This window comes from Mobula hypostoma, chromosome 5, assembly GCF_963921235.1.
Source record: "Mobula hypostoma chromosome 5, sMobHyp1.1, whole genome shotgun sequence".
Taxonomy (NCBI): Eukaryota; Metazoa; Chordata; class Chondrichthyes; order Myliobatiformes; family Myliobatidae; genus Mobula; species Mobula hypostoma.
The window spans coordinates 165168782-165191101 of record NC_086101.1 but is presented as its reverse complement, the minus strand read 5'-3'; the positions used below and the strand labels follow the sequence as shown (position 1 = coordinate 165191101).

The following is a 22320-nucleotide window of genomic DNA, read 5'->3' as shown; positions in this document are numbered from 1 at the left end:
AGTTTAGCTGGCACAGGTGATTGCCTCCCTTCCCAATATGTATTAGTTTAAAATTAAAATTTATTTATAAATTAATAAAATGAATACAAATATACTGCGCACAGTTTTCCAAGCAAGTATCTGATTTCTAGCATGTCTTTGTCTTAACAAACATCTCCTTAATGCCATTTTTCCAATCAACATTATATTTACTGTCAACAAATGAATAGTTTCCATTTTCTACTGTAATTCCAAGTGATGGGAAGAATGTAATCAAATGGATATATCAGAGAGAATGGATTACTGGAAACAATGTAGGAATGGAACTAATGAGATTGCTGAGATCAAGCAGAGACTCACTGGGCTGAATGGCCTCCATCATAATGAAAAATATTTTTTGAGGAAAATTTGTTTTATCTGCCTTTAAAATTTATAGATAAACTGTTCCAGGCCACACGCTGGCGAATTTCCTCTGCATTGTCTCTAGCACCCTCACATCCCCAAGCTCTAAAATTTGCTCCAAATCTTTTCTCACTTTTCCTTTCACCAGATTATCCCTTGTTACAGATTTTTTTTCTTTGTGGTTTGGAGCTGTATGGAACTTTGCTTTGGAATTGTTTTGGGGGTATTTACTGCATTAACAGTGCAATATCAATGTATGTTCTTAATAAAAATGGTCCATTTGATATATCTTCAAAATACTGTTTTGAAATCTTAAAAGAGAAAAATTCCACAAATGCTTAACATCTGTAGATAATGTGTCAAGTTGTGTTAATGTACATGTAAAACACTTTTTAAAATGCACTACCAATTTATTCAACCTTCAGCTCTAATTTATTTTGTTCTCTTTGGTTAATCAGTTGGTCACTTAGACCTTCTCTAGGTCTATTTCCTCAATATGACACGCCCCACCCCACCACCAGTACAAAACTCTTGAAATTTCTGTTCATTTTAGACCACATTCTGAAAAACCATAATATGCTGAGTTTCACTGTGGTATGGCAAAGAAAATAGTGTGATGAAAGACTATAGGAATGTTGAAAGGAGGGAAAATCCCAACGTTCGAGATCAGATTGTGTAGTTCAAAACACCAGAAAACTGATAATATTCAGTTTCAATTGGACAGTCCATTTCAAACCACTGCAACTGATTTTCTCCCTGTCCATTTTCTCTTTTCAAAGTTGTAATCCAATTTTAATCCAGTTGTAATTTGCTGGCACTTGTTTGTGGGGCTATAGTAAATGTTTTATTAGGATTTAGTTCACATTAATTTTTGAGAATCTTGAATTGCACATTCTTGAGTTTAAATCTCAAGTTAATCAATAGTTAATCTTTTAAATTAACTATGAACCTCTTCATAACTCTAATACAATTAATATTCTGTTTGATTCATTTAAATTTCCTCAGCACATTGGACCAAAATAGATTGCTTTCAAATATTAATTGCTACCATGCATTTTGTTGAATGGACATACAGCCCCCATTCAGTGGCTGTGTGTGTCTCATGCCTGCACTAACCAACCCAGAGGCAGAAGGGCAATCTATCCGGGATTCTAGTGTTGTGGTCTGGGCAACAACACCATCTCCAGCACGCAGGAGAAGGTTAATGCCTAACATTGAAAGTCTTCTCTCCGGGTTTGCTAGCTGTCAAAATTACAGCTTTTAACATAGAACATAGAACGGTACAGCACAGTACAATCCCTTCAGCCCATGATAGAGTGCAGACCTATAGAAACCTGTTCCAAGATCAGTCTAACCCTCCCTTCCTACACAGTCAATAACACTTCATATTTCAATGCATCTGTGTGCCTAAGAGTCTCTTAAATGTCCCTTTTATATCAGCTTGTAGTGCCATCCTTGTTATTTGTTATTTTTAATGACAACCATTTATTCATTTGAGCGATGTGGGCTAAGCAAGCATTCAGTTGCCTTTCAGGTGATGATCAGGTTCTTGAAGTGTGGGTATGTCCACAATTGTGTTAGGGAGAGATTTCCTTGATTTTGATCATTAAAACACTTAATATTAAAAAAAACTTGATTTGCTATAAATACATACAACACATTAAAAAACACCTATTTTGTTTAATAAGGGACCAACCTTTCTCATTACTTCCTCCTATGCAGATCTGCAATCCCCATTGAAATCAAAGGAATTGTTGGTCCTGCAATAGATCTGACCTGGGACAACATTGTAAAGTTTTTCTCCAGCCCGTTGAGAATCTCAATCTTTGAGTTCTGCGGATAGGCGACACGGTGAATCCAGCAACAGAGCATCTTGACACTTGCAGGGTCCTCTGCTGCCAATTACTCCTGGGGCTTCCATATTTAACTTTGCATGCACGCATTTATCAGCCGAGTCTGGATTATAGAATCTTGCAATTAGAAAACGTAACTTGTTTTAGACTGTAATGCCTTTGATACCTCAAATGAAATGGATACATGTTACTTTTTTGAGAAGAGGATTACCTGTAGACCTAGGCGAGAGGGGATCTTCCAGTTTCCTCATTAGCATATTAGATCATTAGTCTGCAAAAGCCAGGGTGACTGCTGAAGCTACATTAGTGGCGTATGAGCAGCAGAGAATAAATGCCCCTGCTATATTCTTGTGTATAAGAGGTGTGATCCAGGGATGATTTCTTTTAAAGCCGTTCAAGAATAGCCTGTGCTTGCAGGGAACGTTTAAAGCCTGTTTTGTTACACTGACCTCATAATGTGTGTCACAGATCCAAAGTTTGTTGTGGATCTGGACACAAAGAAAGAAAGAGTGAGCAAATAGAGAGAAGCAAGTGTCTGTGTAATCTGTATTTTCGTTCTTTAAGAGTGTTTCTATCCACAACACACGATTAGAACAATGTAGGCAATTCACTGATCTATACTGTGATGCACCGCATTGTTCTGCAGAAACACAGGTTTTAAAACTCCTCTGGGTAAAATAATAACTTTGTATACACTACTACATAGATTTTTTTTGTATAAGATGTGCAGTGGTAGAGCATTTCTATATTTTGATCTGGGTCCACCATACATTTGGTATTGTGAATGCCTAATCTCAAAGTGAATCAATGAAGTCAGACGCTATGTAAGACTTGTTTTTGATTTATTCACTTTTTGAGATGCAGGTGTGGCTGGCGTAACCAGTTACTTCTCTCTCATTACCCTTGATAGTGAGACAGCTTGAGTTGCTGTAGTCCACGTTCCAGATTTAGATTTATTTCTTAGTCACAGGTACGTAGAAACATACAGTGAAATACACCATTTACTTTAACAACCAACACAGTCTGGGGTCAGCCTGCAAGTGTCACCATACATTCTGACACCAACCTCACAATGATCAGCAGGGATCCAATCAAGTTTAATTATCATTCAAACTATACTAGATACAGCTGAATGTTCCTTTGGGGCCACAGTGCAAAGCATTCAAAATAGCAAGCAAACATTCAAGCAAACATGCAGCAGCAGGCAAGCCCGAGGCTTGAGGCCTAGTCCTTGCTACAGTAGAGGCTACACAGCTCCCGTGTTGTCCATCCCTCCACCAGACAAGGGTAACAGGCCTGTCACTGTCCAACAGAGTCTTGCGATCACAAGTGACATGTTCGAGACAATTTCCCACGTTTATGCTGCACTAACTCTGATGTTTCCCAGCAGGCAGCAATGCAGTCTGCAGTCAGTTGGCTCTTCCGTACTTCCGTACCTGAACTGGCCCCTCCAACATCTCGTCCGTCCGTCTGTCTCTGTGTCTGTCTCTCTCTCTCTCTCTCTCTCCCTCTCCTCCTCCTCCCTCCTCTCCTCCTCCTCCCTCCTCTCCTCCTCCTCCCTCCTCTCCTCCTCCTCCCTCCTCTCCTCCTCCTCCCTCTCCTCTCTCCTCCTCCTCCCTCTCCTCTCTCCTCCTCCTCCCTCTCCTCTCTCCTCCTCCTCCCTCTCCTCTCTCCTCTCTCCTCCTCCTCCCTCTCCTCTCTCTCCCTCCTCCCTCTCCTCTCTCCTCTCTCTCCCTCCTCTCTTTCTTCTCTTCCCCCCGCAACATCAGGGCCAACCCTTTTGAAACCTCAGCAGCGACAACAATAAACGGCAGTTCTCTGATAGAGTAGCCCTGCAGTACCTGATGTTCTTGGTGTAGAATTGTCTTTAGATTGTAAAAAAAACACAAATTTTACAAAGATAAACAGCAAAGCACCTTTGGTTGGTCCCTGAGAGTCGCTGCATTTGCTCACGCTGCCATCTTACCAGAGGAGAACAACATGCAGCCAACGTACAACCATCAACAAAAATACAAACCCCTTTCTCACCCTTGCACTCATACAAACACGGAGGGGCCTCCAGTCCCAGGGTAGGCTGCCTCTGGGCCTCTGACCACCATACTCTCCAACTGGGCAGGGAATTCCAGAATATGGACAGCAGTTATATTCCTCCAGTTAGCGAATACATTTTCAAGTGCAGCTGACAGTCTTCCCACCTGCCTTCTCTGCTTGTCTGCCTTGTGGATTTGGGTGGGGCTGTGAGTGGGGCCCTGATGAGTAATTGCATTGCATTTAATAGACAGTCATAATATGCCAGCTATGGAACGAGCATTCAGGTGCAAGTCAAGCAGCCTGATTGCTCAGGTTCTTGCTTGGATGAGTACGGCTCCAAACCAATACACTTAGTAGAGAGTACTCCATGATGTTTGTGCCTTGCCCCTTAAATTTTAGAAAGACTTTTGTATGGCAGGAGGCAAGTTATTCTTTGCAGCATATCCTATCTGTGACCTGATCTTGTTGTTAAGAAGTTGTCTAATTATGTTTCTGGTCAGTGGTGATCCCAGTGTGTTGATGTTTACTCCGAAATAGTAATGCTGCTGCACGTGAAGATTGGGTGAATTATCTTTCCTTATGCCGATAATCGTCTGTGGTATGAATATTTCTTTTCCACATGAGCCCCTGACTGAATACTGCAGGCAAACACTCCTCCCGAGGGACTGCAACTGAAATTGAACATTGCATGTTCATCAATAACGTTGGAGAAGAAAGATGACTCATAAGGGGACAGAAACCATGGACGTTGCCCTGAGGAAGTCTGGTAGTGAAACCTTGGGACTGGCGTGATTGACCTTTAGTGAGTACAGCCGTATTTATGTAAGATACAATTGCAAATGATGGATGTTTTCCCCTTGACATCAATCACCTCCATTCTACCAGAGCTTCGCGTGCCATACTCGGTTAGATGCTGCTTTGTTTTCTAGGGCTGGTATTCTCACTTCCATCTTAAATCTGGCTTGTTGATCCATATTAAGGGCTAAGCCAGTGTTCTGGCGAAACCCAAATTGGGCACTGGTGAGTATGTGACACCTGAAGAAACAGCTCATGCCAGCTTCTATCACATTTAATGATTATAAGGACTAATGGAATGGTAATTAGCTTGTTTGGCTTTATCCTGCCTTTCGGCAGCAGGACATAACTGGGCAATTTTCCATTTTAGAAACTTCAGTGTTTTAATTGTATCAGAACATCTTGGCTGGAGGTGCAGCTAGTTCCGAAGCTAATGTTTAGAACATTACAAATGGGATATTGCCTCTTCCCGTGGTTTTGGCTCTGTCCAGTTCTCTCAACTGCTTCCTGGTGCAGTGAACAGAATTGGCCAAAGATTGGCTTTTATGACGTGGATCACTGAAGGAAGCCTAGCTGGATCACCTGTAGGGTACTTCTGTCTGAATGCAGTTGTAACTATTTCAATCTCATCTTCAGCACTAGGCCTGTCTGTCATTATTCCAGCAACAACTTCTTAGTAGCTGTTTAATTGTGCAGTAGCGTTCATGATTTGGTGTGCCAGAACTGAGGGTTTGATCCACTCCTTCAGTGGTTAGGTCACTTAGCTCTGTCTGTTGCTGGTTGACACATGCAGTCCTGTGTTGCAGCTTACCTGGTTTCTTGGCTTCCTTTTAGGTGTGCTAGTTTTTCTTCCCAGCAAGCTCTTCTCCGCTCACTGATCTCTTTGCTGGATAGAAAAACTTTAGTACAATGAGGGATATAACTTGCCATGAGGTTATTGACGGTGGTGGCGTGCCTTGCTGGTGCTAGAGGGTCACAAAATCTGACAGATGTACTTTTCTCGGTGTCAGATCTCTTCAGATTCTATCTGTTTTATTATAGTACATACTCCATGATGAAGGGATTCCTCGGGAATTGTCATGGGGGAGTACCGCACATTTCTATCCGTTATGATTCTCTGTGACTGCATTGGGCTATTTTTGAAGGATCTGTGGAAAATCTCCCAATTAAGCACTAGTACAATATTTCCAAGGTCTTTACCAAGGCTGGAAATATTATTTGGGCCCTGAATTCAGATATAGCAATGTCAGATCTTCTTCCTTTTCTATTTTAATGTAGTAGGCATAGCACTTCTGCTGGGTCTTTTCAGAGGACATTTCAGAGTTGGCCACATTACTGTGTGTGTGTGGAGTCAAGGTTGGTAAATTTCCTCTCCTGAGCACATCAGAGTTGGGGGTTTTTATGGCAGTCCATTGAGTTTGTTGTCATCATTACTAACTATAAATTGAGTCTGATTTTAAATTCTACATTGTCAAGGCAGGTTTTGAACTCTCAATGTTGTTGGTCCAGAAAACTGAACTCCTACACCATCAGTGCACCCAAAATCTTTAGCCTTCTATTTCCGTGCTTTCCATATCATCCGTGAGTGGGGTGTCAGCACTTGGGCGGGTCTGCACTGCAAGGCTGGGAAAACCCTTGTTAATTAAGATTCTGTGCTGTCTTGGTCTCTGTCTGAGAGGCTGGGTATGTGTGCAATTCTCCAAGGAGTTGCTGAAGCATTTGTTATTAACTTTCTCGAGCAGCCCTCCTTACCTGTTGACATCTGTGGCATCCCAACCCCTCTGATCAGCTCTTCCTTGGAACCATTGTTACCTCTTTTAATACCCTTCTGGTCTCCAGTGCAACACTGGGACGTGGCAGAAGTAAGGACATTGATAAAGAGATTTTAAAGGTCAGTTTTATTTGTCACATGTACTTCGAAACATCAAAACATACAGAATAATGCATCATTAGCATCAGTGACGCAGTTTGAGAAGGGCTGAGGGTAGCCTGCGGGTGTTACCATGCTCCGACATGGCATACCGACAATTTACTACTGCACCATCAGTACACCCAATATACTTTGCCTTCGACTTCCATGCTCAGGGTGGAGGAGCAGTACCCTGTATTCCATCTGGGTAGCCTCCAACCTGATGGCATGGATATTGATTTCTCCTTCCAGTGAACAAATTTTACACCCTCCCCTTCCTTTGTTCCTCACTCTGACTGTTTACCTCTTCTCACCTGCCTGTTACTTCCGCCTGGGTCCTGTCCTTCCCTTTCTCCTGTGGGCCACCTCTTCTCCTAACAGTATCCTTCTTCTCCAAACAGTGACCTTTCCCACATACCTGGCTTCACCTATCACCTTCCAACTAGCCTCCTTCCCCTCCTCCCACCTTTCTATTCAGGCATTCCCCCCCCCCCACCTTCTCAGTCCTGAAGAAGGGTGTCGGCCCAAAATGTCATCGGTTTATTCCTTTCCATAGATGCTGCCTGGCCTGCTGAATTCCTCCAGTATTTTGCGTGTGTTGCTCCGGATTTCCAGCATCAGTAGGCTTTCTCGTGTTTATCATTTACTAACCCAAAGTTATATCTGTTTGGATTGTGGGAGGAAACTGGAGCATGTGGAGGAAACCCAAGCGATCACGGGGAGATTGCGCAGACTCCTTACAGAAAGCAGTGGGAGCTGAACCCCAATATTACAGCTGGAATTGTCAAGTGTTACGCTAACTGCTACACTACTGTACTGCCCTCATGGGGCCATATCTGGAGTAGTGTTCAGAGTTTACCTTACTTAGGATACAAAACTAATGCTTTTGGAAGTCATTCTTATACACTTTACTAGACCAGTGCCTAACATGGGTGGACTGTATTTTGTCTGGCCTAGTATCTACTGAAATTTAGAAGATTGGCATGGTGTTGAAACATAAGGTCTTAAAGGTATGGACAAGGTGGATGCAGAGAAGAGTTTCTTGTTTTGGGAGAATCTAGAAACAGGGCAGGGGGGACTGTTTAAAAATAAGAGGGCCACATTTAAGACTGAGATGAGGTGATTTTTATATTTTTCTCTGCCTGACTTTGGAGCTCTTTCTCAAAGGGCATTAGAAGCGGAGTCTTTCAGTATTTTTTAAGGCAGTGATAAATTGATTCTCGATTACACAAGGGTGTGGAACTTTACTGCAGATAAATGGGAATGCTAAGTCAAGGTTACAATCAATCCGCTGTGAGCTAAAGGGCTGAGTGGTCTACTTCTCCTTACTAGCATGTTTCTGTTTTCCTGTGGAAGGCCCATTGTACAGTACAGGACGATTTGCACTTTAAGCATGGCAGAATATTGTAGTCTGGGGATGTCTTAAATGAGCAGCTCCCTAACCCCTTCCGGGCAGCACCACCTTTGCGTGTTACAATCTGTAGGTCGTGAAGTTGTTGCAAATGTGCAATTTCAAATTAAAATGAGCAACTGCCAGTTTTAACAACAGACTCCCAGCAGCTTAGAACACCATTCGTTCTCTTTATTGTTTCTATTGGTTAGTGAACTAAAGCGTTACAACATCAGAAATGCTTGAACTTACCACGGATACGTTCGAGGTGTAAGGTATCGATGGAAAATATCACCATACCAAAGCCCAGAGGTGTTCATCGTTCAGTGTATAAAGGGCCCTGGTTACACTTCAGTGAAGGTAATTTACATCTTGAGGCTTTATATGCAGTCCACTATGCCTCTGCAGTGATTTTAATTTATAAAATGGATCTCCTGCTTGTGTTAATCATTATAAAGGAATTTGCTGATGATTAATAACAGACCTGAAGCATGGATGGTGATGGACTTGGGGTTTCTAGACGGTAGTAAAAGGAGTGTTTAGTAATTAGCACACCTGAATTGTGAAGCACTGTCTAGACTTGTGCCATGAAATCTAAAAGAAGTCCTTCAGCTCTACAGGAATGAATCAAAATAATTCTCATTTTTTTGTTTTGAACTTTTTTCTATAGAATTAGTTCAAACAATATACCTAAACCGCCTTCTGATGAATCACTTCTTGTAAAATGGCACACTATACACACAGGGACACATTTATATGTGAAATAGATTTGTCTGCTGAAAGGCGAAACTGAAAAATGGGAACCTTATACAGTTTGGTTACAAGAATTCTGTTTAATGTTTAGCCATTGCCTTTAATGCATTTAGCAACAGAGTCAGGGTTAAACAGACCCTTTAGCTCAACTCCCCATGCCGACCAAGTTAGCAGCCTGAGCTGGTTCCATTTGCCTGTGTCTGGTCCACAACTTTCTAAACCAGCCATCCTTGTTGCCTATCCAGATGTTGAAGTCATAATTTTATGTGCCTCTACCACTTCCTCTGGCAGCTCGTTCCATGTACCCACCACTCCCTGTGTGGAAAAAGTTGCCCTTTGGGTCCCTTTTAAATCTTTCCCTTCCCACTGTAAGCTGGTGCCCTTGAGAACTTGGAATGAAGTTTCATTTTCTTTTAATCATAAATAGGAAGAGGTATTAATGTGGCTTTCTTAGTATAATACTTTTGTCTCCAATGTAACTATACCTATCTTTATGAAACATTCCTGATGTAGTACCTACTAAGTACCACTAAATGTCCTGTGCATGCTATGAAGGTGGTGTACTGTACAAATATCAACTTGACTGTACAAACTTATGACATCTAGTGGTAGAAGTGTTGCTCTTTATGCTGCTAGTTATCCTTTGTGTGCATCTCTGTTCAGGTCAATGTTCCCATTTTTGTTCGCCAAGGACTTTTGCATGGGTTGCAAAGTGTACATGAGACTTTATTTGGCCAGCACTCTAATGATTTTATGGTTACTGGCCATATGAGACAATAATTATAGCTGCTTCATTTTACTAACTGGCACATCATGGTAAACAGGGGCCTGGGGGTTTCTTTGTGGTTTCTGTATAATTGTGCATTGTAATGTTGCTTCTACAAAAGCTGTACTGTTCTGGTTGTAACTTTTGTGCACAATACTGTCTGCATCTGTTGCCAACAGTGAGTTGGTGGCTCAGCATAAGTATATTTGTGTTGTGCGAGGATAGCAACATCTTCAAAGTTTCTACAACAAAAATCAAATATCACAAGACAGCCAAATACTCGTACTCACTTGTACTGATCCAATTGTAACACATCCCCCTGCTATGAAAGCATGATATGAAGTGTTTCCTCTTAGTTTCTGACAAATGGTATGGTTTTAGTTTCAGCAACACACGCATACACACATTGCTGCAGGAACGCAGCAAGTCAGGCAGCATCTATGGAGGGAGATAGACAGTCAGCATTTCTGGCTGAGGGCCTTCATCAGGTCCTGATAAAGGATCTCTGCCCAAAATGCCTGATGAAAGGTCTTGGCCAGAAATGTCGGCTGTTTATTCCCCGCTATAGATGATGCCTGACTGGCTGAGTTCCTCCAGCACTGTGTGTGTGTGTGTGTGTGTGTGTGTGTGTGTGTGTGTGTGTGTATTTCCTGCAGAACCTGTAGAATCTCTTTTGTTTATGGTTTTAGTTTGCAAGTCAATTTTATATTTTAAAGAGCTCATGTTCTTGAGCTTGCAAATTTTGGCTCTGTGTTCCTCCAGCTTTAGTCTATAGCACAGGACTCTTGATAGAATTGTCACTGGCAACTGTGCCTTGAGTAGCCTAGGGTGCAAGATCATGAATGCCTCCCTAAAACTCTCCCAATGTTTTCCACTCACTTACACTATTCTAAGTTTGCCTCTTTATTCATTTATTCTAAATTTATATTAAAATGGATTTTCTCTTGGATTGACTCATTGGACCTTACTTCTTGTAAAAGACCCTTTCTCCTCTCCTCACTAGGGGCAATGATAGTGTTAATTTATAATCTTGTGATCAAGTGGACTTTAAGGAAGTATATTCAAAATATAGTAAAATTTTGTTTAAAGACTGTTTTGACTGAACTACTTAACATTCAATGGAAATCATGAAGATGCAGGTTATCTGTGGTATAGTAGGAAAATAAGCACTTAGAAATAACATAAAAATTTAAGGCTAATGTATATATTTTTAAGATACAACAACCCAACAGAACAAGCAGTGCAACAGGAACTGAAGAGAGGCTGAAGATAGAGTTTGGTCAAATATTCCCCACAAGAGCAGTAACGCTGAGGCTATGGAAAATTTCAAATTTCAACAAAGCAAGACAAAAGTATTCTAGAGAGAAATACAAAACAGATTGTAAAAGCTTCTCTAGATTTGTACAGAGGAAAAGATTATCAATGATGACGGTGAGTCCTTACAGAGTAAGCAGATAGGGAAATTGCAGTGAAGTTACAGAAATAACTTGATATGAAAAGAAATCTTCCTGAAAATAACGAAGAAGAATAGGAATGAGGAGCTGAAAGAAGTTAGCATTACTTAAAACTACTGGGAATACTAATGGACTAAAGCTCAAGAACCTGATGACTTGTGTTCCTAGGTTTTAACAGTTGTGCCTACAAATGGTAGATGTGTGATTGTCCAAAATTCCATGTGTTCAACAAGCTACAAAATCTGAGTGTCTGCACCTCCCTCTTCAATTGGATCCTTGACTTCCTCACTGGAAGACCACAATCTGTGGATCAGAAATAACTTCTCTTCCTCACTGACAATCAACACTGGCACACTGCAGGGAGGTGTGCTTAGCCCACTGCTATACCCTGTCTACACCCACAACTATGTGGCTAGACACAGCTCAAACAGCATCTATAAATTTGCTGATGATGTAGCTATTGTTGACAGAATTTCACCTGGTGATGAGGAGGCGTGCAAGAGTGAGGTAGGTCAGCTAGTTGAGTGGTGTTGTAGCAACAATCTTGCATTCAACACCAGGAAGTCCAAGGAGTTGATTGTAGTCATTGAGGCCGCTGGGGCGCGGAGTCTTCGGCACAGGGACAAGGCAGGACGTCTTCCACAGCACAGGAACCCTCCAGAGCCTTAGGCTCAGGTTGAAGACATGGCGAAGTACTCCACATAGCTGAGGGGCACAGGCTTTGAGCACCCTGGTGCTGACAGCATCTGGGCCTGCAGCCTTGCTTGGGTTGAGACGTTTCAGCTGTCTTCTTACCTGTTCACCTGTGAAGCCCACCGTGGTGGTTTCGTGTGGGGTATAGTCATGAGAGTAGGATGGGGGACTGTGAGGAGGGGTAGGAGGGAAGAGTGGAATATGTGTTAGTTGGGGGCCGACAATAGATGAATCACGTGGGGGATGGGCAGGGGCCACAATGTCAAATCTGTTAAAGAACAGGTTAAGTTGGATAGACTGCATGGGGCCAACTAGCCCACTTTTTTCTGTTTCAGTGGTCAATTTATATTTTATATTATACTTTTATCAACTCAATACCCTGCTGAAGTGTGTCTTGCAGTAATTGAAATGTAGTGTTGCCTGTCTATGGACGTAGAACCATGAAACACAAATATGCTAAAGCTCAGGTATATAAATAAATGTCAATTTTTTTTACTGTTTTAACACCATAAAAGATACCAGTAGAATGAGGCCATTCAGTTCATTGAGTCTGCTATGCCATTCGTTCGTAGTTGATTTATTTTCCTTCTCAATCCCATTCTCCTGCCTTCTTGCTGTAACATTTGGCACTCAGACTAAGCAAGAACCTTTCAGCCTTCCATTTAAATATACGCAATGACTTGGCCTCTGCAGCTGTCTGTGGCCATGAATTCCACAAATTCACCACCCTCTGGCTAAAGAAATCCACCCCCCCCCCCCAACCCGGCCTTGCATTCTGAGATATGTCCTACATCCGCATCCTAGACTCTCCCACTATGGGAATCATCCTCTCCATCCACTCAATCCAGACCTTTCTCCCTCTCATGAATAGTTATAATGCTCTTGCTGTGCTTACCGTCACCCCTTGCCCACATGAAAAACAAATTTACCTTTACGCGGTCACACACTTGCACAACAAAATACTGCATTAAGGTCTCAGAGTCTTGTGTCTCTACAGGCTCCACAATTGCTCTCTGCCTGCACTTAAACATAAATGTCCTGAAATTCCTGAAGAGAAATCCTGGAACAAAAGATATTAAAACCATATACTGTATTTGTCCAAGTTGGTCGCCAATCTAAACAAAATCCTTTGAAAAGATCCCCAGGGATGTCAATCATGGAAGATTATGAATTGACTGGAATGCCTAGACTTATTAATCCTTCGCAATGTTCTCAAGTCTGTGATTACAGGGCCACTCACCACTCTAGTTAGCTATGTGAGACTGTCACTTAGCACAGAACAGAGCCAAGGCCCTGCACTTCACAGATATTTGCATGCTAAATCCCCTTTTTTTCGTCATTAAGGGGAACCAAGTTCAGTCACATTAATGCATTTGCCATATCAGACCATAATTATACTTGCAGCTGCTTGATGAATCAGCTCCCCGAGTTAGAAATCTACTTCACTCCAACCCATGAACTGTGACAGGCAAGAAGCTAATCTTTTTATGGCAAAGCTCCTTCAGTTTTTATGCCATTCTCATCGTGCTTATTGTAGCTCAATCTATTGTAACAAATTAATAAGATCAGGCCTGCAGTTACTCTTGTACAGCAAGCTTGTGATTTGGAGTGGTTTTGAAACCGGAGGAGGGGCACAGCACGGGAAAGCCACAGAATCTCGAAAATAATATAATTTAGCCACAAGGCAGTGATGCTTTGCTTGTCTTGAGCTGCTTGCTGTTGACCAAGACCTGTAGGGACATATTAGCATAGTGATTTAAGTCGTCCTGATGGTCTGCTTTTGGGATTGGGAGTGACTACTTTTCACTGAGGAGTGGAAGGTGTCGATGTTACTACGTCGGTTTGATGGAATGAGGAACTAGTCCAGCGGCAAGTCAGTTGAATGGATGTGCACTTGTAAGGACGTGGATATATACTCTTGTATCCTCAGCACCCCCCTCCCTCTGTCTCCCCATCTCTGGCCCCTTTCTCCAACTGCTTCCCTCCATCTGCCCACTCATTTGCTTTCTACCCTCCCTTTGCACGACTCCTGGTTACCCCATTTCCTCTATCTACCACGTTTGATTCCTGTTCTGTGCATGTGTCTGAGAAGGAATTTCTGTCCTCCGGACTCTTGTCTGAATAGCTCTGATTCCTCATCCTTTTCTCTCCCGCCCTGCCGAAGGGTCTCGGCCCAAAATGTCGACTGAGCTGTTTTCCACAGATGCCGCGTGGCCTGCTGAGTTCTGCCAGCATTTTGTGTGTGTTGCTTGAATTTCCAGGAACTGCAGGTGTTTAGAACTGTATCTTAGAATTACTAGAACTAGGGTACATTGCCTCAAGATTCAGGGGAGTGATTTAGGACAGAGATGAGGAGAAACTGTTTTTCCCAGAGAGTGTTGAATCTGTGGAATTCTCTGCCCAGGGAAGCAGTTGAGGCTTCCTCACTAAATATATTTAAGAAACAGTTAGATAGGTTTTTACATAGTAGGGGAATTAAGGGTTATGGGGAAAAAGCAAGTAGATGGAGCTGAGTTCACGGACAGATCAGCCAATCTTATTGAATGGCGGGGCAGGCTCGACGGGCTGGATGGCCTACTCCTGCTCCCATTTCTTATGTTCTTATCATTTATAGAAAGTCCCTCGTAATGAAGTCTAGTACCATATGTCTTCCCATTTGTACCTGCATGTTGCTTTCGGCACCCAGGATAACCAAAGTGCTTATCGTATTTTCCGATTCAATTTTTAGACAACGGAGGACAGACCTTAGGGGGTGGAAACAACTGGCCCCTGCGAGGAAGGAAGTGGACGCTGTGGGAAGGTGGAGTCCGTGGCGTGGGCTTTGTCACCAGCCCCTTGCTAAAGAAGAAGGGCAGAGTTAGTCGGGAATTCATTCATATCTCTGACTGGCTCCCAACTTTAGTGTCTTTGGCTGGAGGAACCATTAAAGGCACCAAACCACTGGATGGCTTTGATGTGTGGAAGAGTATCAGGTATGATATATCTAAAATTACAGCAATGTGTATGTTCAGTGGAGATCTTTCACACTAATTTGAAAAAGTAAGATTTGTAGAGCACATTTTTACTTTGACAGTAGCCATCCTTAAGGAAAGGTTGCAAGATTGTTGGCAATATAATTCTATTCTGAGCTTTTCAGATGAGTACTTTAAAAGCTCTTCTGGCCTAATGTTATTCAAAAACAATGGTGGCCTGGGATCTTTGATAATATTTTGCCCATAGATGAGACTTCAAGTCCCATTTTAGATGCTTCAAAATGACATGGTAATACTCCTATATTGAGGTGTATCCTTTCAGATGTGGACTACCTTCACTAAGGTTTCTCTGTCAGCACTTCCCAAACCTAGGGCTTCCATCAGCAAAATAATTAAGGGCGTTACTCAAAAAAAATATATTGCCTATGTTGCATACTGTTCTAATTCAAAAATATTTGACGTTCATTGTCTAGGGTTAAAGTTTTGGAATTCTCAGCACAATATCACAGTGGGATTATCAATACCACTAGCACAACCTTCTATTAAGGAAATGTCTCATTGCCACCTCCCTGAGGAACATTGCAGATGGCCACTAAATGCTAGCAATGCCAGTAATGCGTACAATGTGTCATTAAATATGAAAATATCTGCCCCTCCAAGTGGATTTAAAAGGTTCTTTGGCAGATTTTTTTTTAATGAGAAATTCTGGGGTCCTTCACTTGGCGCACAACTTCATGGAGACTCTCATAGTCGCTCTTTGTGAGGTTTTTTCCATTATCAAGGCAACATACTAATTTTGTCCAACTGGTCCACTTGAACTTGCTTTCATTTACTCCCTGCTTTATTCCCTATTCAGTGGCATGCACGCATTAGTTGTGGCTTTACCTTTGTTATCAGAGCAACTAAAATTCTACAGGTGCTACATTCATTGTGTACTCTTTATGAAACTTCAGGAAGTTAACAATTATTTCCTTGAAAAGGAGAGGATGGTGGAACTATCTAATTTTAATACTGAAAAGAAAACTATTAACTGTTTCATATTTAGAAATGGCTGAATTCTGGTATTTATCATATTAAGAAACATTAGATGAGATTGCTAGGGCCTTAGTCTGAATATTTGCGTCCTGTCTAGCTACAGGCAGGCTCCTGAGGACTGATGAGTGCTTAGTATTGGTTTATTATTGTCGCATGTACCGAGATACGGTGAAAAGTTTGTCTTGCATACTGTTCATACGGATCAATTCATTACACAGAGTACTGAGGTAGAACAAGGTAGAACTCTGACAATGTAAAATAAAGTGAGCAGGTAATGTTCTGACATTCATGAAAGGAAATGGGGATAATCCCTGTCATCATAGACCAGTGAGTCTCATGTCAGTGATAGGGAATCTATTGGAGAGGATTTACAAATTTTTGGAAAACCATGACCTAATGAAGCACTGCTTTGTGTGAGGCAAGTCATGTCGTACTAGCTTACTAGTTTTTTTTGAAGAGTTGGTTAAAAGTGATTGAGTAAGGCAGAGCTGTGGAAGTGGTCTACATAGATTTTAATAAGACAGTTGATAAGGTTCCTCACTATAGGCTCATCCAGAAGATGAAGATTCAAGGGATCCATGGTGACTTGGCCATTTGGATTCAGAATTGGCTTGGCCAGAGGGCAGTGGTCATCGGAACTTGTGCTGGCTGGATATCTGTAACTACTGGTGTTCTGAACTAGAACCTCTGCTGTTTGTGATATATAAAAGACCTGGACAAAAATGTGCCATGGATGGGTTAGTAAATCTGCTAACAACATAGACTGGCGGCATTAGCAGTAGTTTCGAAGACTGCCAAAGGAAACAGTGGGATATAGATCCAGTTGCACATTGGCGGAGAAATGGCAGATGGATTTTAATCTGGCCAAGTATGAAGTGTTGCAATTTGGGAGATTAAATGTAAGGGGACAATACCCAGTTAATGGCAAGACTCTTAACAGTGTTGATATACAGAAGGATCTAGGGGTCAAGTGCAAAGATTGAAGAGAGTGATGGATTTGTTCCTGTGCTGTACATACTTCTTGTATGTTGCATTGCATTTCATCTTGAAAGCAATTATACTGATAGTAGGATCACTACAGTATGCACTATAACAGGGGTCCCCAACCTTTTTTGCACTGCGGACCGGTTTAATATTGACAATATTCTTGTGGACCAACCGACCGGGGGTGTGGGGGGCGGGGTGTTAATCACGACCGGAATATAGGTGATAAGTTAACTGTAAGTCACTAATCAGTGGCTAATACACTCAATTTTGTTTCTAAAATGGTGTATCTAATGAATTTAATATTAAACACAGCGCATATTTTCCTCACATGGATATAGTGATAAGTCAATCGTAAGTCATAAGGGGGTTCCTTATGTCCAGTCTATTACACAATTTAGTTTTCGTTGCATTCATTGCAGAAAACTCCGCTTCACAGCAATATGATGTTGGAAATGGAAGCAATGTTTTCGGTGCTTTCATGGCTATCTCAGGATATTCAGCCTTGATTTTGATCCAGAATGCCAGCAGAGATGTTCAGTCAAATATACTTTTCAGCCCACCGTCACTTGCAGGCTCGAGGAGTTGATCTTCTTCCCGCGCTAACATGGATGATTCACCAGGGACATTCACAAATGGGTCACAGACCCATTCCTTTGCACGTCTTAGGTCATTTGCGGTTGGGAAGTAACGCTCGAATTCTGTCGATAGTGAAGATAGGTGTTCGCGCACCAGCTGTGAGCCTCAGTCTCTCCCAAATTCCCAGCTAATGTTGGGAACATGTCAAATATGCCCCTGTCCACTCGCCGTTCCCACAGTTCCAGTTTGGCTGTGAAAGCAGACGCTCCATCTGCCAACTTGAAGACAGTTGATATTCTCCCCTGACGTGACAAATTGAGTTCACTGAGCAAGTTGAAGATGTCACACAGATAAGTGAGTTTTGCTCTCCACTCCTCGTCACTGAAGTGTGCTGCCAGTGGTGACTTTTTTCCTGAAAGGAATCTCTGTAGCGGTTCTCTTAACTCAAAAATCTTGGCCAGGGCTCTCCCCCTTGATAACCACCTGACTTCAGTGTGTTAGAGAAGGCGTTTGTGCTCTGCATCAATTTCCTTGCAAAGCTGCTCAAACAGACGTGAGTTCAGGGCTTTTGCTTTGATGTGATTGATAACTTCAACAACGTCACTCAATATGCTGTTAAGATCAGGTGACATTTTTCAGCTAGCCAGCATTTCCCTGTGTGTGACACAGTGTGTCGACTGGCATTCAGGGCAACCTCTTTGACTCGTGTAGTGAAACCAGACGTGTTAAGCCGTTCCAACAGCTGTGCTTCGATGTCCTCCACTATGTCATCGATTCTCCTTGAAACTGTGGTAGCTGAAAGAGAAACCTGTGCCATCTTGTTAGCTGCAGCTTCTCCCAACAGTTCACGGCACATGTCCTTGGCAGCAGGCAGAATCAATTCTTCACCAACAGTGAAAGGCTTCTTAGCCTTAGCAATACGGCTAGCCACTAAGTACGACGCTCTCAGAGCAGCAGCGTTTGTGGAAGTGGTTGCTTTCAGCACTTGCTTCTGTCCCGCTTGCTCACGTTTTTTCCGCTCAAAAAACTCAACGAGTTTGTCCTTAGGTGCAGGGTGTTTGGACTCAAGGTGCCGAAGCAGTTTTGAGGGCTTCATTGCCTCATTAGACAGCTTGTCTCCACATATCACACACAGGGGGCTTGGACCGTGCGAGTCACCGGTCGCAATAAAGCCATACTTTATGTATGACTTGTCGTATTTTCTGTTGAAGGAAGCTTTTTTTTTTGCAGTCTCGGCCTCAGCTGTCTCTGCGTTATCATCATCGTTAGGCCTTTTATGTCCCATACCATCTCTTCCAAAGAAACTCTCAAGTGACGTTTGTTTTTTTTACTCATCAAGTAGTTGTAGGTTAATGACCGACTGATGTCCTCGCGTGGGTAATGACCTCGTGTGTGTTCAAGTTCAACAGTGGGCTTGACAGGGAATGAGGAAAGCTGCTGTTGACTCGTATCGTTTCCTCGCGGCCCGGGTAGCACATGCTTTGCGGCCCAGTGGTTGGGGACCACTAGACTATAAGATCTGCATCATTTAAGGTGGAATTTGATCTGGTAGCCTCTGCATATTGGGCACACTGAGGAACCAACTATGGGTTGGATTGTTTTACATCCAGCATTATCTGTAGTCAGAATCAGGTTTATTAGCATTGTTAGCAAGACATTAAACACTGCTCTGAGTTACAATTGAAAACAAAAAAATTGTGCAAAAGAGGAATAGGTTCATGGACCATTCAGAAATCTGATGGCCGAGGGAAAGGAGCTGTTCCTAAGGCAGCGAGTGTCGATCTTCAGGCTCCTGTAGCCTCCTCTCTAACTGTAGCAATGCGAAGAGGGCACGTTCCGGGTAGTGAGAGTCCTGGATGATGAATGCTGCCTTCTTGAGACATTGCCTGTTGAAAATATCCTTGAAGATAGAAAAGCTTGTCCCTGTAATGGAACTGGCTGGGTCTGCAAACCTCTGCAGCCTCTTTTGATTCTGTGCACTGGAGCCTCCCTGAGAGATGGTGATGCAACCAGTCGGAATGCTCTCCACCTCACATCTGTGAGGCATTTGCAACAATCCAAATCTCCTCAAGCTCCTAATGAAGTATACTTTGCTGGCATGCGGCCTTTGTGATTGTTTCAGTATGTTGGGCCCAGGGTAGGTCATCTAAGATCTTGACACCCAGGAACTTGAAGCTGCTCACTCTGCCCACCGCATGACCTCACACTGAGGACGGGTTTGTGTTCTCTCGACTTCCCCGCCTGAAGTTCACTACCAATTCCTTGGTTTTAGAGACGTTGCGTGCAAGATCGTCGCCGTGACACCACTCAATTAGCCCGTCTGTTTTGCTCCTGCACAATTCCTCGTCCCCATCCGAGATTCTGCCAACAACGGTCGTGTCGTTGCGAAATTTATAGTTGGCGGTTGAGCTGTGCCTAGCCACACAGTCGTGAGTGGAGTGAGAGTAGAACAGTGGACTGAGCATGTATCCTTGATGTGCGACTGTGCTGATTGTCAGCGAGGAGATGTTATTACTGATCTGCACTGAGTGTGGTCTCCCGATGAGGATGTGAAGAATCCAGTTTCAGAAGGAGGTACGGAGGTCCAGGTTCTGAAGCTTGTTGATTAGTACTGATGGTGTGATAGTGTTGAATGTTGAGCTGTAATCAGTAAACAGCAGCCTGACATGGGTATTACTGTGTCCAGGTGCTCCAGAGCCGAGCGGAGAGCCAGTGAGATTGGGTCTGTTGTAGACCTGTTGTGACAGTAGACAAACTACGGTGGGTTCAGGTCATCACTCGGGTAGGAGTTAATGCTAGCCACGACCAACGTCTCAGAGCACCACATGAGAGAAGATGTAAGTGCGACTGGATGATGGTCATTGAGGCAGCTCAGCGTTCACTTCGTGGGCACCCGTATGATTGCTGCCGTCCTGAAGCCGCTGGGAACCCCCCGACTGTAGCAATGAGAGGCCGAAGATGTCCTTGAACATTCCAGCCAGTTGATCAGCACAGGTTTACAGTACCCTGTCAGGTATACCTTTGGGGCCTGACACCTTGGAAGGATTTGCTCTGTTGAAGGATGTTCTAGTGTCTGCTTCTGAGATGGAGATTACAGAGTCACCAGATACTTTAGGGATTTGAACAGGTGTAGTTTTATTCTCACTTTCAAAACGTGCACAAAAAGCGTTGAGCTCTTCAGGGAGCCATATACATTGACTCTTCCTTCAGTTAGTCCTGACGAAGGGTCTCGGCCTGAAACGTCGACTGCGCCTCTTCCTATAGATGCTGCCTGGCCTGCTGCGTTCACCAGCAACTTTGATGTATGTTGCTTGAATTTCCAGCATCTGCAGAATTCCTGTTGTTAGCCATATACAATGTAAGGTTTCGCCTTGTAGGAAGTAATGGCCTGAAAACCTTGTCAGAGTTGACTTGCATCTGATTCCATTTCTAATTTCACATGGAATTGTTTTTTTGCTCTCACAATAGCCTTCAACAGGTTATACCTGGACTTCTTGTAGGGTTCTGGATTGCTGATCTTGAATGTAACAGATTTAGTTCTCAGCGGACTTCTGGTTTGGGTATGATCCTGAAGGTGCACATTCATCCATGCAGGAGTTGAAGCTGGTGACAACTGTGGCATATTCATTCCGATCCAAAGGCTATCCAGTCCACTGATTCAAAGCCGTCCTGTAAGCACTCATCCACCTCTCCTGACTATGCCTTTAAGGTCTCACCACTGGTACTCTGACCCTCAATCTCTGCCTAATGCCGGAAGGAGAGACTTGCCCATCCTACAACCAATAATTAATAAAGATCAGTTGATGTACTTGGAAAAACAAAATAACTAAATGTTAGAAATCTGAAATTAAGATGGACATTATTCAATACACTCAGAAGATCAGACATCACCTTTGGAAATTAAAACAAAGCTAATGTTACAAGCTGTTTTCTGAATAAACCCAATTAATTGGAAGATAGTAATTGTAACCAGCTGCTCACCAAAAGAGAGAGTGAGCGAGACAAAGCACATTTGGCCTGACATCAGTAGTAAGGAAATTATAGAATCTATTATTAAGAATGCAGCATACACTTGGGAAAATAATTAATTGCACAATGACAGAAGAACTTTATGGAAGGGAGATAACGTTTGACAAATCTTAGTCTCTAGAGGTAGATAAGAGAAACCAATGAGAGTTATATATTTCTGTTTTCTGAAGACCAATAAGATGCCTGCTGAAATTATTATACATCTTTAGGGTATGTGGAATTAAGGGTAATATTTCTGCAAGGCTTAAGGATTGATTGACAGGCAATACCAAGGAGAGGAACAAATGGATCATTTTGGGTAACCTTGGTGAAGCTAGCAGATTAGAAGGATAACAGCTTCCCTCCTTCCTGCAATCTAGATCAATGACTTGGATTGAGGGACGATATGAAGCTCATGTGATTATAAAACTGTGAATGTAAGATACCGCCTTCAAAGGTTCGCCGTTTGATTGCTGGGCGAAAAGACAAACAGTAGTTGTCTGAAATTATCCAATTAAAAACAACAAAGTAGATTTTTTTTTAAAGGAAGTATGAGGAACCGAGGAAACATCACAATTCAAAGGGAGGTTTTGAAGATATGATGCTGGTTTAGCATCTCAACTCCATTCCTTTGGAAATCCTTGCCAACACAGAATCTGGTCTCATTCAGTTAACTCCTCGTATCACAAAATATCTGAGAGTACTGGAAACAGCAAA

At 42.6% G+C, this 22320-nt stretch overlaps 1 protein-coding gene across 1 annotated transcript in view; it reads left to right on the top strand.

The window, feature by feature from the left end:
- Positions 1–22320, top strand: part of arsb (arylsulfatase B) — an 88927-nt gene that overhangs the window by 35010 nt on the left and 31597 nt on the right. Inside the window, exon 5 of the mRNA XM_063049318.1 lies at positions 14754–14997. Within this exon, the coding sequence (XP_062905388.1) occupies positions 14754–14997 (244 nt within the window). The remainder of the gene's footprint in view (positions 1–14753; positions 14998–22320) is intronic.